This window comes from Capricornis sumatraensis, chromosome 21 (assembly GCF_032405125.1).
Source record: "Capricornis sumatraensis isolate serow.1 chromosome 21, serow.2, whole genome shotgun sequence".
Lineage (NCBI taxonomy): Eukaryota > Metazoa > Chordata > Mammalia > Artiodactyla > Bovidae > Capricornis > Capricornis sumatraensis.
In genome coordinates, this window is record NC_091089.1 from 35,420,306 (window position 1) to 35,434,663 (window position 14,358).

Sequence of the window (14,358 nt, forward strand, 5' to 3'; positions counted from 1 at the left end):
GTTTCTCTTTATGTACTATCTCTTCAACTCCCCCAAATCATCGTGCAGCGGGAGAATTACTGACAGACAAGCAGCATGTGGTTGACATGAAGTGAAAAGTGGGTTGAATGGAAGTGCATTGCTCCCGAGAAGGCCCCGGCTTTGAGGTCAGGCTGTCTGAGTCTAAATTCCAGTGCCGCTTTCCATCTGTGGGAGCCGGTGCAAACTGCTCACCTTTCTAGGCTACTGCATACTTTTTTCTGAGATGTGGCTGATAATAGTACTTCACCCACATGGTTACATGAGGGTTTAGTAAGAAAATCCACTTAAAAAGCTCAGTGTAACACCTGGCACATCAGAGGTGCTCAACGTTATCCATTAATCATATTAACTGTAACCTCGGATATGAGGAGGTCACACTGTTGACCTCAGGCAGAGCTAGGAATTCAAGTTCTAACCCTGTGTTCAGTTTATGATGACGCTTCCACTCCTCCAAACCAGGAATTTCATTTCCTTTCAGTCTCTCTTAGTTCCAAACATTAGAATCATCCAGGAGCTTTATAAACTCCTGTCACTTGGACCTAACTCAAAAGCATCTGACTTAATTGGGTGGGATGCAACTCATGCACTGGGATTTTAAACACTCCCTGGTGTCCCTAATGTGCCATCAAGGTCAAGTCACACTGGTCATGGCAAGGCCTGGGAGCATGTGTGTATCTTGTTATAGGAGGCAAGACAGAGAAGTGTCTGTGGGTAGGAAAAGGCTCATCAGCTGCAGACACTGAGAAACTGAAGTCAAGGTCCTATTTGTTCTTAGTTCAGTCAGTAAGTCCTGTCCAATTCTTTGTGACCCTGTGGACTGTAGCCTGCCAGGCTCCTCTGTCCAGGCAAGAATACCGCAGTGGGTTGCCATTTCTTCTCCAGGGGATCTTCCCGAGACAGGGACTGAACCTGCATTGGCAGGTGGATTCTTTACCACTCAACCACTAGGGAAGCCCCTCTATTTGTTTTCAGGGCTGTGAAAATTGCCAAGCATTCAAGATTCAAAAGAGGAGCTAAAAAGAAAACTGCTTTGACATTTTGGTGAAATCCAACTATGGATGACCCATTAGTCCCACTTCCTGCAGGCACTGGCTACCATGGGAGAAGGTGATCTACACTCCTCCCCAGCATCTCTAGTGAGGGAGATTCTCTTCTGAGAATCACCGAAAGAAGCAAACCCCAATGCAAGGTTCCTGACACTCACCTGGTGGATACTGAAAGTCTTGGCTTTGTAAAACCTTGTGGACCCTTTAAGCAACATTAGAAAAGGTGGTTCGTTTAAACTGCAGAATCCCAGGGACACATCTCTCTTGGAAGATTTACTGGCCAGATCCAGGACTTCGGGACTCTCTGATGATCTGGAAGGACAGCGGAAACAAACTCTGACACATCCAGGAAGACACACTGGCAGGGAGAATTCATTTCAAACGTATACATTCTTACTGCCCTGACTTCAGGCTAAACGCTCATCTATTTCCACCTAGTACAGGGTGTGTGTGTGCATGCGTGCGTGTTAAGTCGCTTGAGCCATGTCTGACTCTTTGCAACCCTATGGACTGTAGCTCGCCAGGTTTCTCTGTCCGTGGGGATTCTCCAGGGAAGAATACTGGAGTGAGTTGCCATGCCCTCTTCCAGGGCATCTTTCAGACCCAGGGATCGAACCTGAGTCTCTCATGTCTCGTGCGTTGGCAGGTGGGTACTTTACCATTAGTGCCACCTGGAAATTATTAACGCATATATGCGGAAACTAGAAAAACGGTACTGATGAACCTATTTGTAGGGCAGGAATAGAGATGCAGAAGTAGAGAATAGATGTGTGGACCCAAGGTGGGGGACAGGGAAGGTGGGATCAATTGGAGGAGTAGCACGGACACATACACACTGTTGCTGCTGCTGCTAAGTCACTTCAGTTGTGTCCGACTCAGTGCAACCCCATGGACGGCAGCCCACCAGGCTCCCCCGTCCCTGGGATTCTCCAGGCAAGAACACTAGAGTGGGTTGCCATTTCCTTCTCCAGTGCATGAAAGTGAAAAGTGAAAGTGAAGTCACTCAGTCATGTCCGACTCTTAGTGACCCCATGGACTGCAGCCCACCAGGCTCCTCCGTCCATAGGATTTTCCAGGCAAGAGCACTGGAGTGGGGTGCCATTGCCTTCTCCGCACATATACACTGCCACGTGTAAAACAGATAGCTGATGGGGAGCCAGGGTGCAGTGCAGGGGGCACAGCCCGGTGCTCTGTGATGACCCGGGAGAGGCAGGATGGGGGGCGGCTGGGAGGGAGGCTTGAGAGGGAGGAGCTATATGTATATTTATAGCTGATTCACGTAACTATACAGCAGAAACTAACACAAAATTGTAAAACTATCCTCCAATTAAAAAACATACAAAAAAAAAAGAAATATGAAAAACAAAATAGGCAGAAAGGACAAACACAGATACCAGATGACCTAGAATGACAATGAATAACAGGAAATCACAGAAGTGACTTCGAGAAAGGGTTTATCTCACTGCATTTCTGTAGACAAATCTCATGGGTAAATCTACTGTATCTTATGACTGTCACCAAGCCCTGACAGCAGCTCATAAGCCTACCAGGGTGCCTAAGGCTCATGAACAGGGCCGGGCCCCGGGGCCTCCCTCTGCTCGGGGGAAGAGTTTTGCCTCCTTCTGCTCGGGGGAAGAGTTTTGCTCTCATCTAAACAGGGACATAATCTGAAAGTTAATTTTAATTAAACCTTTTTCAAGGTTATGTTCCAAAGCTGCTGCTACAAAGGGAGGCTGGGCCCCAGAGCTTTTGGTTAGTTTGCTTTTAACGTGTGCGTTGTGCCAAAGATGTGAGCGTTGGACCATAAAGAAGGCTGACACCTAAGAATCGATGTTTTCTAACCATGGTGCTGGAGAAGACTCTTGAGAGTCACTTGGACAGCAAAGAGATCAAACCAGTCAATCCTACAGGAAATCAACCCTAAACATTCATTGGAAGGACTGCTGAAGCTGAAGCTCCAATACTTTGGCTGTCTGATTAGAAGAGCCGATTCACTGGAAAAGACCCTGATGTTGGGAAATATTGAGGGCAGGAGGAAAAGCGGGTAACAGAGGATGAGATGGTTGGATGGCATCACCAACTCAATGGACATGAGTTTAAGCAAACTCTGGGAGATAGTGAAGGACAGGGAAGCCTGGCTTGCTGCAGTCCATGGGGCTGCAAAGAGTCAGACATGACTGAGCGACTGAACAACAAATCGTGCCAAAGAAGGTGTTTGGAAAGTCTGCAGATGAGAGCAGTGTGAAGCCATGGTGCCAAGTTCCCTGTGTCGGCAGGCCCCTTTCATCAGCTGCATACACACCTCTGGATGAAAACATTGCTGATGCAGCCCTCGAAATGACTCCCGCCCAGACGCAGGGACTGCTGGAAATCTGAAAGGCCTCGAAGCCTTTGGTTATTCTTCAGAGGCTGGTCATCAATGAGTAGCTGGAGTCTGAAAAAAAACAAACAGGAGTGAGAACAGCTGGTGAGAACGATCTTCTCCAGGTGGGCAACTGACTGTCTTTGATTCAGACCCAAAGTCTTTTACCTGAAAGAACTCACTAAACTATTTTGAAAGAGCATTTGCAGTTTTTTCCATATACTTCTTTTTGCACGTGGCATTTTTATTAAAGTATTCTACAGGCATAGCTTGCTTTATTGGACTTCATTTTAAAAATATGCTTCACAGATATTGTGGTTTTTGAAAAATTGAAAGTTTGTTCGTCCACTGGCACCGTTTTTCCAATAGCATTTGCTCACTCCATGTCTCGGAGTCTCACTTTGGTAGTTTTCAGATTTCAAACGCTTCCCAGCAAAACAATTACAACTCCCTGAAGGCTCAGATGATGGTTAGCACTTTTAGTGATAAAGTATTTTTTACGTAAGGTACGTACATCGTTTTTTTTTTCTTAGACACCTATTGCACACTTGATAGATATAGTATAGGGTAAGTGTAACTTTTATATTCACTGGGAATCAAAAATGCTGTGTGACTCTTTTTATTGTGTCATTAGCTTTACTGCAGAGGTCTGGAATTGAACCCACAATACTCCCAGGTGTACCTGTATATATACAGAAAGTACAGGTTGTAAGTGCCCAGGTCAATGCATCTTTGAAATGTAAAAACACCAACACTGCCAGCTCCCCAGGCACCCTGCCTGGGCTCCGTTTCCAGTTCTCCCTCTCCAAAAGTAACCAGCATCCTGAATTCTGATGAAAGAGTTTAGTTTTGCCTGCTTCTGAATTTTATATACATGAAATCATGTATATAATGATTCCACGTGTGACCTCTTTTGCTCAGCCTTACACACGAGGTTCATCCCTGTGGCTGTGCACAGCTTTAGATCTTTCATTCTCATTCTCCCATTTTGAATGTACCCCAATTTATTTATCCATCCAACTGTTGATTCTCAATCAATGAGAAAATTGATGCAGTACCAAGAAGAAGGTCAAGATTTACTAGTAAAATAGTGTCAACATCGAGGACAAATATGTCTCAGAAAAGATACTAGAAAATTCCATTATACTAAATAAAATAAAATTCTTAGTGCTCTGGCAGAAGAGCCATTCCACTCACCCAGAGTTGTCGCTTATTACAGACACATAATGTAGTAAACCATCCATGTATGTCTGTGGAGATGTGAAAATCGGGCTGCTGCTGTCCCTGGTGCTCAGTTCAATGTGACCATCCTCCAGGGTGACCTGCACACTGCTCCCCTGCAATCATCAGAGAACAATGTACCCATCAGTGCAATCCACCTGCATGTAATATGAATGTATCAATACTGAATGTGTGAGCAAAACTATGTACAAAACAGGATCTTTCAAACCCAATGTTTTGACTTTGCTATTTTAATCTAAAGGTTATTTTTGAATATTTGGATTCTGTGTTTATGACTATAACAATCTTATGCAAATTATTTCAACATTGGTGAATCTGTCAAAAGCATTTTATGGACCTACATTCAGCAACCAACTTAATGTCTCCATCAATTATACAAAAGTTACACCATTTCTAAATTTTTCTATTTTCACTTTCACTCGCTGAAGTTATTTTCATCAGGATCAATGTTCTTCTGAATTCATTTTTACAACAAAGACTTGATTCATCAATTTTCTTCATAGATTATTACAATGACAGCTTCCCTTCAGTCATGAATTTTTTATTTTGGGGTCCTAATTTCCAGGAGGTTCAATTTTCCAATGTCAAACTCTGCCGATATAAATTTTGGCATGATAATTTGATTCTTTCTATTAATTGCTAATGTTCTTTAGACATCTGTGGTTGTAAATAAATATTTTAAAAATACAAAAAGATTGGTGTAGTTTTGGCAGTTGTCATTTTCATTTTGTTGATGTGTTTTTCCTACCAGGTACAATTTTTGTGGTTTTCAACCAGATGTGGTTCTTTGGGGAGCTTTGAGCCTAAAACAATGTTTACAGAGTGTGGCTGTAACCATTGTCAGTTTCACTTTATGCTGATGTTTTTCAATTGGCAATATTTATTATAAACCCGGATAAAAGAATGCTAACTGACACGTATTTCTTAAGAAGTTGAATCCATTAAGAAGTTGCAGGCAGTGTTCCTAGGATATCTGAAGGGTTCCTGCCTTGTCCAGGACTGACCTCATCTTTGCTAAGCCAAGTCTTCTGCCTCTTTTGGGCCATTTTGTACACTGTGTATTAAGTGTCCCCACTCCTGTGGAGGAAACAGGAGAATGTGTCAAGAGTTGGGGCAAGGAACTTCCCTGGCGGTCCAGTGGTTAAGAATCTGCCCTGCAATGCAGGGGATGAGGGTTTGATCCCCGGTTGGGGAATTAAGATCCCACATGCCACGGGACAGCTAAGCCTGTGTACTTCTACAAAGACCTTGCCCCCGTGCCACAACTAAGACCTGATGCAGCCAGCCATAAATAAATAAATACTTTTTGAAAAAAGAGCTGGGTCAAAATACCCTTCTCTGATAGAAAAGCCACGCTCACAATCTAAATGTAGGCATGTGCTTTTTCAGGGGTATTTTTGTTTTGTTTTTTTAAAAAAAGGATTGCAAAGCTATACTGTATAGCACAGCGAGCTCAGTTTGGTGCTCTGTAGTGACCCAGAAGGGTGAGATGGGGGTGGGAGGGAGGCTAGAGAGGGAGGGGATATACGTATACACATGGCTGATTCACAATGTTTTGCAGCAGAAACTAACACAACATTGTACCACAATTATATTCCAATAAAAAGTAATCAATAGAACATGAATTAAAAAAAAAAAAGATCTCTAACAGCTGATTGAAAAAGACAGCAAGAGAGGAGGAGTTCTATTACAACATAACCACAGAGGCAGCTAGTCCTTCCTTTCAGCAAATACTAGTTGTCTGTTGTGCTGGCAGTCCTGCAGAAACAAACCCAAGAAAAACAGTGTCCTACTTCTCTTTCTATTTTAAAATCCCAGTTGTTCCACCGGCCAGTTTAGGAGTATTAGCTGACTTTAACGCCTACATGACCACACTGGCTACATACTCTTAAGTTAGAGAATCTCTTGCTGTACAGGAACAAAGAGCAAAAGACATTACTTTCTTCCATTCTCTGATGCAAATATTGTCCAACAAGCTGCTGCTGCCAAAAAAGGAATCTCAAGAGCTATGTTTTGTGGAATCACAAACGAGTACTGGGTGTACACTCTGATTTTTTTTCTTAGTTCTAAAAACTTAAAGCTACATTATTACTTACAACAGTTCTAATTCACCTTCACTCAAAATATACCTGAAAAGAATGAAAACGGAGCCCACGAATACACATAAATCCCATTCTGTAAACTAGAATATACTTTCTAAGCCTGATTTCTTTTAGGCCCTACCCCAGGGTGGGCAACCACTTCCATGGTTGAAATCCACAAAAACATCTATTGTGTGATGCTAGACAAAAACACCTGACGGATTTACCTTCAAAACCCCTCTATTGTTTTTGACATCGAACCTTGAGTCAGGCTTAAATCTTGTTCAACATTCATGCAATATTTCATACCCCTGTCTGATGACTTAATAAGATGCCACTGGGTTGAAAGGTCTGAAATCCGAAGGAGGCTTGGAAGTGGCTGGATGATGGGAAGTCCAAATTGGTGAAACTCAACTGTCCTCCCCTGGAGAATGAGGCAGATCGCACAAGCTGAAATGCAAACATGGAATAAATTACTGGCCCCGTAATCATGCCATGGCTGAAATAATAGTATCTTAACCTAGGTCACTTCACTTGAACTGACCCATGGGAAAAAACAGTTTGCTTTTTCTGCATGATAATTTGCCAACCATCTCAATGTTTTTGTGTGTAGAGCTGGTATTTCTACCTTCTTACAAATTTAATATACAAGCCTGAAGAGGTTTTTCAAGTGCAGGGAGAGTGTAATAAATGAGCCAGTTCATCATATCAGAATACGTCAAAAGTTGGTGTGTTAACGAAAGCCAAACATGGGTTAGCTGGGGACCACTGCTTTGCAAGGTTCTGAACTCTTCACTTACCTTCCAGTCTTCTGAGCACTTTTTTGTTACTCCCACTGTATCATTCAATCTGACAACGCCAGTGGTCTTCTTCAGGTTCTTCATGCAGCCTCGGAAAGCAGGTGTAGAAATGTTAAACCTGATTTGGGGATGCAAGAAAAAGAAGAGATGCACCAAGTGCAGGCTTGATGGGGAACTGCAGCTGAAACATGGCACTCATTCCCTACAGCTTCTCACCCATGAACAAGTACGTGTTTTATGGTTATCTCTTCTCATTGGATTTCTAGACTGCTATTAATTTTGTGATACCGGGAAAATCTATTAGATATTTCCATTCTGTGTGATTTGCATTCTCAGTATTAAAAATGAACACAATAATGTTGACAGAAGAATGGCCGGTGTCCCCCAAAAGTATAGACATATAGAAGATGTACAACATCTGAAACTGCTCGCCCCATCCTCTCCTGGAGTCATGCTAATGCATCATGAATTAAAAGCATGTTAATAAATTGATATACTAGAAACATCATATAAATATATATTAAATTCCCTGGCGGCTTAGGTGGTAAAGAATCTGTCTGCAATGTGGGAGATTGGGAAGGTCCCCTGAAGAAGGGAATGGCAACCCACTCCAGTATTCTCAACTGGGAAATCCCATGGACAGAGGAGCCTGGTGGGCTACAGTCCATGGGGTTGCAAAGAGTCAGACACGACTGAGTGACTAACCCTTTGAATAACTAGTAAGTAATTTATTAGAGCCAGAAATACTCCAGAAAACTTCTTAATCTTTTTTTCCTGTCTAGTTTTAAGTCAGCCACTGTAAACGCCAAGGAAATAAATTACTACTTTTTGGTCCTAGTCAATTAGGTAAAGTGTAGGTTGGTATATTTAATCAATGCCAAGCTGGAACAATGGAAAGCACTGTCCAGACTCATGCTGTATCCACCACCCCCTAAATGTGCAGGCTGGGCAAGAGGTCACTGTGAGGATTAAACAAGTTCACGTCCAGGAGGTGCTCAGAACCCTCCATGGCACTCGGTCCTGGGCACTCAGGAGGTGCTTCTGAGAGAAGCTGCTCTGGAGCGCTGGGCTCTGGATCTGGAGGCAGGCTGTGTGGGTTCAAGTTTTGTCCTGGGTGTCTTCTCTGTGCTTCTGTCTCCTCATTTATACCATAGGAAAGTGGTAATCCACTTCCCAGCCCAGAGTTTAAATGAGATAATGTGGGTAACGTACTCCAATGGTGCCCAGTGCAGAGCAAGGACTTAGGGTGAGATGGCAGAGTTGTAACTATCCCCATCATATCAGTGTATCACTGTAACAAAGCAATTTCTTTTTTTTTTTTTGGTTGGGCTGCACAGCGTGTGGGATATTAGCTCCCTGACCAGGGATCAAACCCATTACCCCCTGCACTGGAAGCGTGGACTCTCAACCAGGGAAGCCCCTATAAAAAAGCAATTGATAAAGCAGCTCTTCCTACGTGGCTGCCTTGGCATTTCCCCTTTGATTTGACTTTTGGATTTATCTGGAGCAGATGTCACACAAAAACACTAACATACATGAAATGACTGAAGTCCGGGCAAATATTTGTGTTTCTTAAGCAAATGATGCACTAAGATAAACACAAAGCTGACTTCATTACTAATCCCTAAAGCGGCACACTCTTCAAAATGGAAAGATGTCTGCCTTCGTTTTTATGCAATTCATTATAAACAGCTGAGCTACATGTCATATGCATAAAATTAAATTTCATTAAAGGGAAGAAACACATCCTCATGGGCATTGCAGCACAAGCTTGATGATTTTATAAAACTGGCTTCTTGCCTCAGGAGAGGAGGAAAATTCATATCCATTCCTGGGGCTTGTCTATTTGTCCATATGTTAATATTTATTAACTCATTAATTTAATATTTTGATCCATTCTCTTGGGTTTCAACATGTTTTAAACTCGTCCACATCTCCTGATTCCTTTCTTCCATAAAGCATAGGTTGAAGGAAGAATAAGGCGGCAGAAAAAGTAAAGGGGAAAGGAAGGTAGCTGACAGACAAGGAACACCTGTTTCGTGCAAGCTGAAGCTCCAATATTTTGGCCACCTGATGTGAAGAGCCGACTCATCGGAAAAGACCTTGATACTGGGAAAGATCGAAGGCAGGAGGAGAAGGGGTTGACAGAGAGGATGAGATGGCTGGATGGCATCATCCACTCAATGGACATGAGTTTGAGCAAACTCCAGGAGATGGTGAAGGATAGGGAAGCCTGGTGTGGGGCAGTCCATGGGGTCACAAAGAGTCAGACACAACTGAGCTGCTGAACAACAACTATCATCTGATCCTCACAATAACCTTTTGAAGGAAATATTTTCCTTTTTTTTTAAAAAAAGATTTACTATCATTTAATTAATTGTTACATTTTATTTATATTGGAGTATAGCCAATTAACAATGTTGCAATAGTTTCAGGTGGACAGAGAAAGAACTCAGCCATACATTGGCATGTATCCATTCGCCCCTAAACTCCCCTCTCATCCAGGCTGCCGCATAATATTGAGCAGGGTTCCCTGTGCTCTACAGTAGATCCTTGTTGGTTACCCATTTTACATATAGCATGTGCCTGGCCATCCCAAACTCCCTAACTACCCCTTCCCCCTATGTTTCCCCACAAGGGAGATATTTTCTCACCTGGCATTACTGGGCACTCAGCATGTGCCAGGCACTGTGCTAAATCCTTTACTCTGAACCCCACGACCCCTCTAAGAGCTAGTGCATCACTGTGCCCACATTAGATGTACAAGGAGACTTGGGAAGGTGAAGTGACTCCCACAAGGTCACGCAGAAGGAAGGTGGCAGCCTTGGGGTTCCGGGGCTCAGTGTGACCTGAAGCCCTTGCTCTTTTTGCTTACACAGGTGTGCACCCACAGCACTGGAATGATCCTGACTCTTTCCTACAGAACAGTTACCTACAGCAGAGATATTAAAATGAAAGATTCATTTCCACTATTCTTTGGGATGTTCTCGTTACTCTGGCTCATCTGAGGGCCTAGAGTTCCACATTCGCTCCAGAATTCAGGTCTGAGCACACCTGCTAGAGGAACGTGGCTGAGGAGGGGTGTAGGCTGCCATAAGAATGGGTGCGTATGCTGGGGTATGTGTACACACCATGGACCAAGCTGTTCACACAGGCTCAGCTGGGTCCAGCCTACTATGGGCAGATCTCAGAGAGCAGGAGAAGCAAAATCAAATCCCGAACTCAGTGCTGGGTATTAAGAAATGCTCAACAGATCCTTGCCCCGTGTATAGTTTTGGAGTTCGTTTCATTGTGATGTGATATTATCATACTCTGTGATGCAATGATGTACATAACTCCTCAGGAAGTGTTTTTCGTTGGTCTGAGGCACTATCAGGGATGGCAGTGCATCTCTGGCATCATCAGGGGTGATCTGCTCTTCTCATGGGGAGCAGATGGGATTAACAGACTGTGGCTTAGCGTCTGACTCTAATCCTACACAAGTCACTCCAAGATCTGGGTCCCCAGTCCCAGGAGGTACGCTACAGGGAGAGAGAGAAAACACCACGCTCACAAAGTCTCTTGCCTACGCTCCTGTACATAGAGGTAACGCGAGGCTTGCTTCTCTCCACGTTAGGGTCAAGCATTGACTGTCTCCATTACTCCCCTGCCAGGGCTCAGGGCACCTCCCTCCTTTGAAAGAACTGCTGGTTGCCCCTACAGACTCAGCTGTGGGTCACTGAGGATTTCTCCCCAGTGACCCACGTCAGAAGGGGTTCTCAGGACTCTGAACCATCAAGGACAGCACCAGAGGGATGAAGCAGGGCCAGAAACAGCTGAATACTGTTAAGCATTTTAGTTGAGAGAGAGGAAAAGCTCAGCGAAATCTTTTGACCAGCCTCTGTCTCCTGCATGTTCCATGTCCTCGAAGTTTGAAAGTATAAACTTACCCAGAAAAAGGAAGCAGTCCCTGTTTGGAAGACCCTAAAACAGATGCCTAGGAAAATCCTATGTGTCTATCTGTATGTGTGCGTGCGTGCATGCGCACACAAGTGCACACTCAGTCATGTCTGACTCTTTGCGACCATATGGGCTGTAGCCTGCCAGGCTCCTCTGTCCATGGGATTCTCCAGGCAAGAATACTGGAGTGGGTTGTCATTGTCTTCTCCAGGGGATCTTCCCAACCCAGGGACTGAAGCCAAATCTCTTGTGTCTCCTACATTGGCAGGCAAATTCTTTACCACAATATCCATATATGTATTTCTTTAATGGAGAGAAATAAAAAGGCAGAGAAAGGTTGAGTGTTGACTTAATCCAAGGTGACCCTACTCACTGATGGCTAAGCCCAAACCAGAGCCATTTCTTTGGATCCTCACCCATTACTTTTTCCTAGTAAACCTTGCTTGGCCGACACCCTCTGTGGACTTTCTGCTGTCACCACACAGAGGCAAACACCTCTGAGAATCCCTCTTGGCTCTGGGAGAGCCCACTTGCCCCCATAACCTCAGTAGCCACCTGTTCTCAAGCTTCATTCACCCTTTCTCCAGGCTGGACATCTCTCTAGAGGTCAAGGCCTTCCGTCTAGTCCTTTCCAGGCATCTCCACCTGCTGTCTCCTGGGACTAAGCCTGTCTCAGACTGAGCTCACCACCCCATTTCTCTGCTGGTGCTGGCCATCTGTCCAAGTGCTAGATCAAAGTCCTTCTTGAGAGCTTTTCTTTGCTATTCTTCAAACCCAAGCAGCCTTTCAGCATTGCCCATCTGCTGCCCTAAATATAACAAGAATCCACTCTTTCTTCCTCGTCAGCACTGTCGTTTCCGTGGTCAGCTCAGACCACCTGCCTCTCACCTGTTAACCTCGCCATCTGCCTCTGCCTTTTCCCTCTTAATCCAATCTGCACCCTGCACTACAGCAAGCTACTGAAAACCCAAGTCTGATCGTGTCCTTTCTCTGCAGAAGTCCCCATTGGTCCTTACTGTGACTCTCAAGATCCTCTGTGGTCTGGCCCCTGCTTCCCACACCAGCCACAAGGGCCTGCCTCATAGTGTCCTCTTGAGAGTTCACACTTTGGTTCTTATCTCTATATACGTTGCCCTTCATATGTCAGGTTCTTTCAGATCTAGTCAGAGACCACTTTCCTGATACCCTAAATGGGTAGATAGATTCCTTTACTGGGTCCCCATCAGCCTGAGCTTCTCATCTGATAGCACTGGCCTTATTCTACTGTCTCCCTTCTGCTATACTTGAGACTCTTCCCTGTTCATCATCATCCCAGAACTGACCACATTAATGGCATTAGAAACCCAAGGAGTGCTTGTGCAATGAGCAAACAAATGACAGCCTCCAATGTGTGAATGGTGCTGCCTTAGGTTACTCTATTTTATTACATTTAATTGAATAAAACCAAGTTTACTGGCCATTCATAACTAGCTATTCAAGGTTGAACTGCTATTTAGTACTGATTATATTAAATATTAATATTACCTCTTTGGCTCTTAATTTCTACATTAAAATTAAGAGGCTACATGCCATGATCCACAAGGTCCCTTCTAGTTCAAAGAACCTAGAGAGGAAAGACATTCACTCCCAAACTCTATTAAAGTGCTGAACTTTCTCACCTGCATCTCTGTCTTTGGGGGCAACCCTGACAGCTTTTATTTTTATGATCTTTTTGATGTAGACCAATTTTTAAAAGTCTTTATTGAATCTGCGACAATATTGCTTCTTTTTTATATTTTGGGTTTGTGGTCAGGAGGCACGTAAGATCTTAGCTCCCTGACCAGGTATTAAACCTGCATCTTCTGTATTGGAAGGCTAAGTATCAATCACTGGGCCTCCAGGGAAGTCCCCAGACAACTTTAAGACAAAGATTAGTGCCTCCTTATTGAGGCTGGACAGCTGTTCAAATGTATAAGGATTTGAGAAGACCACCTCGGCACAACACTTCATAAATCACATCTAGTGCTCCTTCCAAATGACGGACAAATTAGGAAAAGAGTTAACCAGCCTCAGATCTCATATGAAAGCAATCATCACCAAACATTTTGGGAGCTCTCTTAGCTTAGTCATGAGGCTGTAGTAACCCTTCCAAGGAATCTTCTTTCCACACATCACTGTCAGCCATTTGGAAGGATGTAAACAAACGATCAAAATGTGAAAGTTATTTTTAAGTGTATCCTCAGAGTGATGTTTGTTTTTCTCATTCACATTAAACTTTACTTCCATTCAAGTTAATTTAATTCATTTGTGTATCCATTCATCCGAGACAGTCATGCCCCTAGTCCCTCCCCGATAACACACACATAAGGCGGCAGGTAATACAAATGTGCCATGACCTAGGAGACACTTCAGTGCCCCAGCCTTCTGTGCCCAGGGCTGCCTGTGCTCTCCTCTGAACCAACCAGGACCCCCAAGTGAAAGTGAAAGTGTTAGTTGCTTAGTCATGTCTGACACTCTGTGAGCCCATGGACTGTAACCCATCAGGCTCCCCTGTCCATGGAATCCTCTAGGCAAGAATACTGGCATGGGTAGTGTTCTCCTCTCCTGGGGACCTGACCGACCTAGGGATAAAACTTGGGTCTCCTACATTGCAGGCAGATTCTGAGCCACTGAGGAAGTCCACAAGGACCCCAGGATATAGCCCCTATTTTTGGTGGCAGTGTTGTCAACACCAAATCTACTCATGTGGCTTTTCTCCTCCCAGGAACGACAATGGAAGTGGCACACTATTCCCTCATCTCCCCGCTACCCTGACCCCTAACCCCCACAGCTTTCAGACAGCCAGGCCTGTTACCCAGTATTAACAGCCTGCTGTACTCTGTTGGCTA

General features: G+C 44.1%; 1 protein-coding gene across 2 annotated transcripts in view; it reads right to left on the reverse strand.

Moving 5' to 3' along the window:
- The window catches only part of LAMA3 (laminin subunit alpha 3), a 78,785-nt gene that overhangs the window by 16,860 nt on the left and 47,567 nt on the right, over positions 1-14,358 (reverse strand). For both annotated transcript variants that reach the window (XM_068993765.1, XM_068993764.1), the window contains 5 exons: positions 7,553-7,670; positions 7,062-7,202; positions 4,627-4,766; positions 3,370-3,501; positions 1,226-1,379 (listed from right to left, as the gene is read on the reverse strand). In XM_068993765.1, the coding sequence (XP_068849866.1) occupies positions 1,226-1,379; positions 3,370-3,501; positions 4,627-4,766; positions 7,062-7,202; positions 7,553-7,670 (685 nt within the window). The remainder of the gene's footprint in view (positions 1-1,225; positions 1,380-3,369; positions 3,502-4,626; positions 4,767-7,061; positions 7,203-7,552; positions 7,671-14,358) is intronic.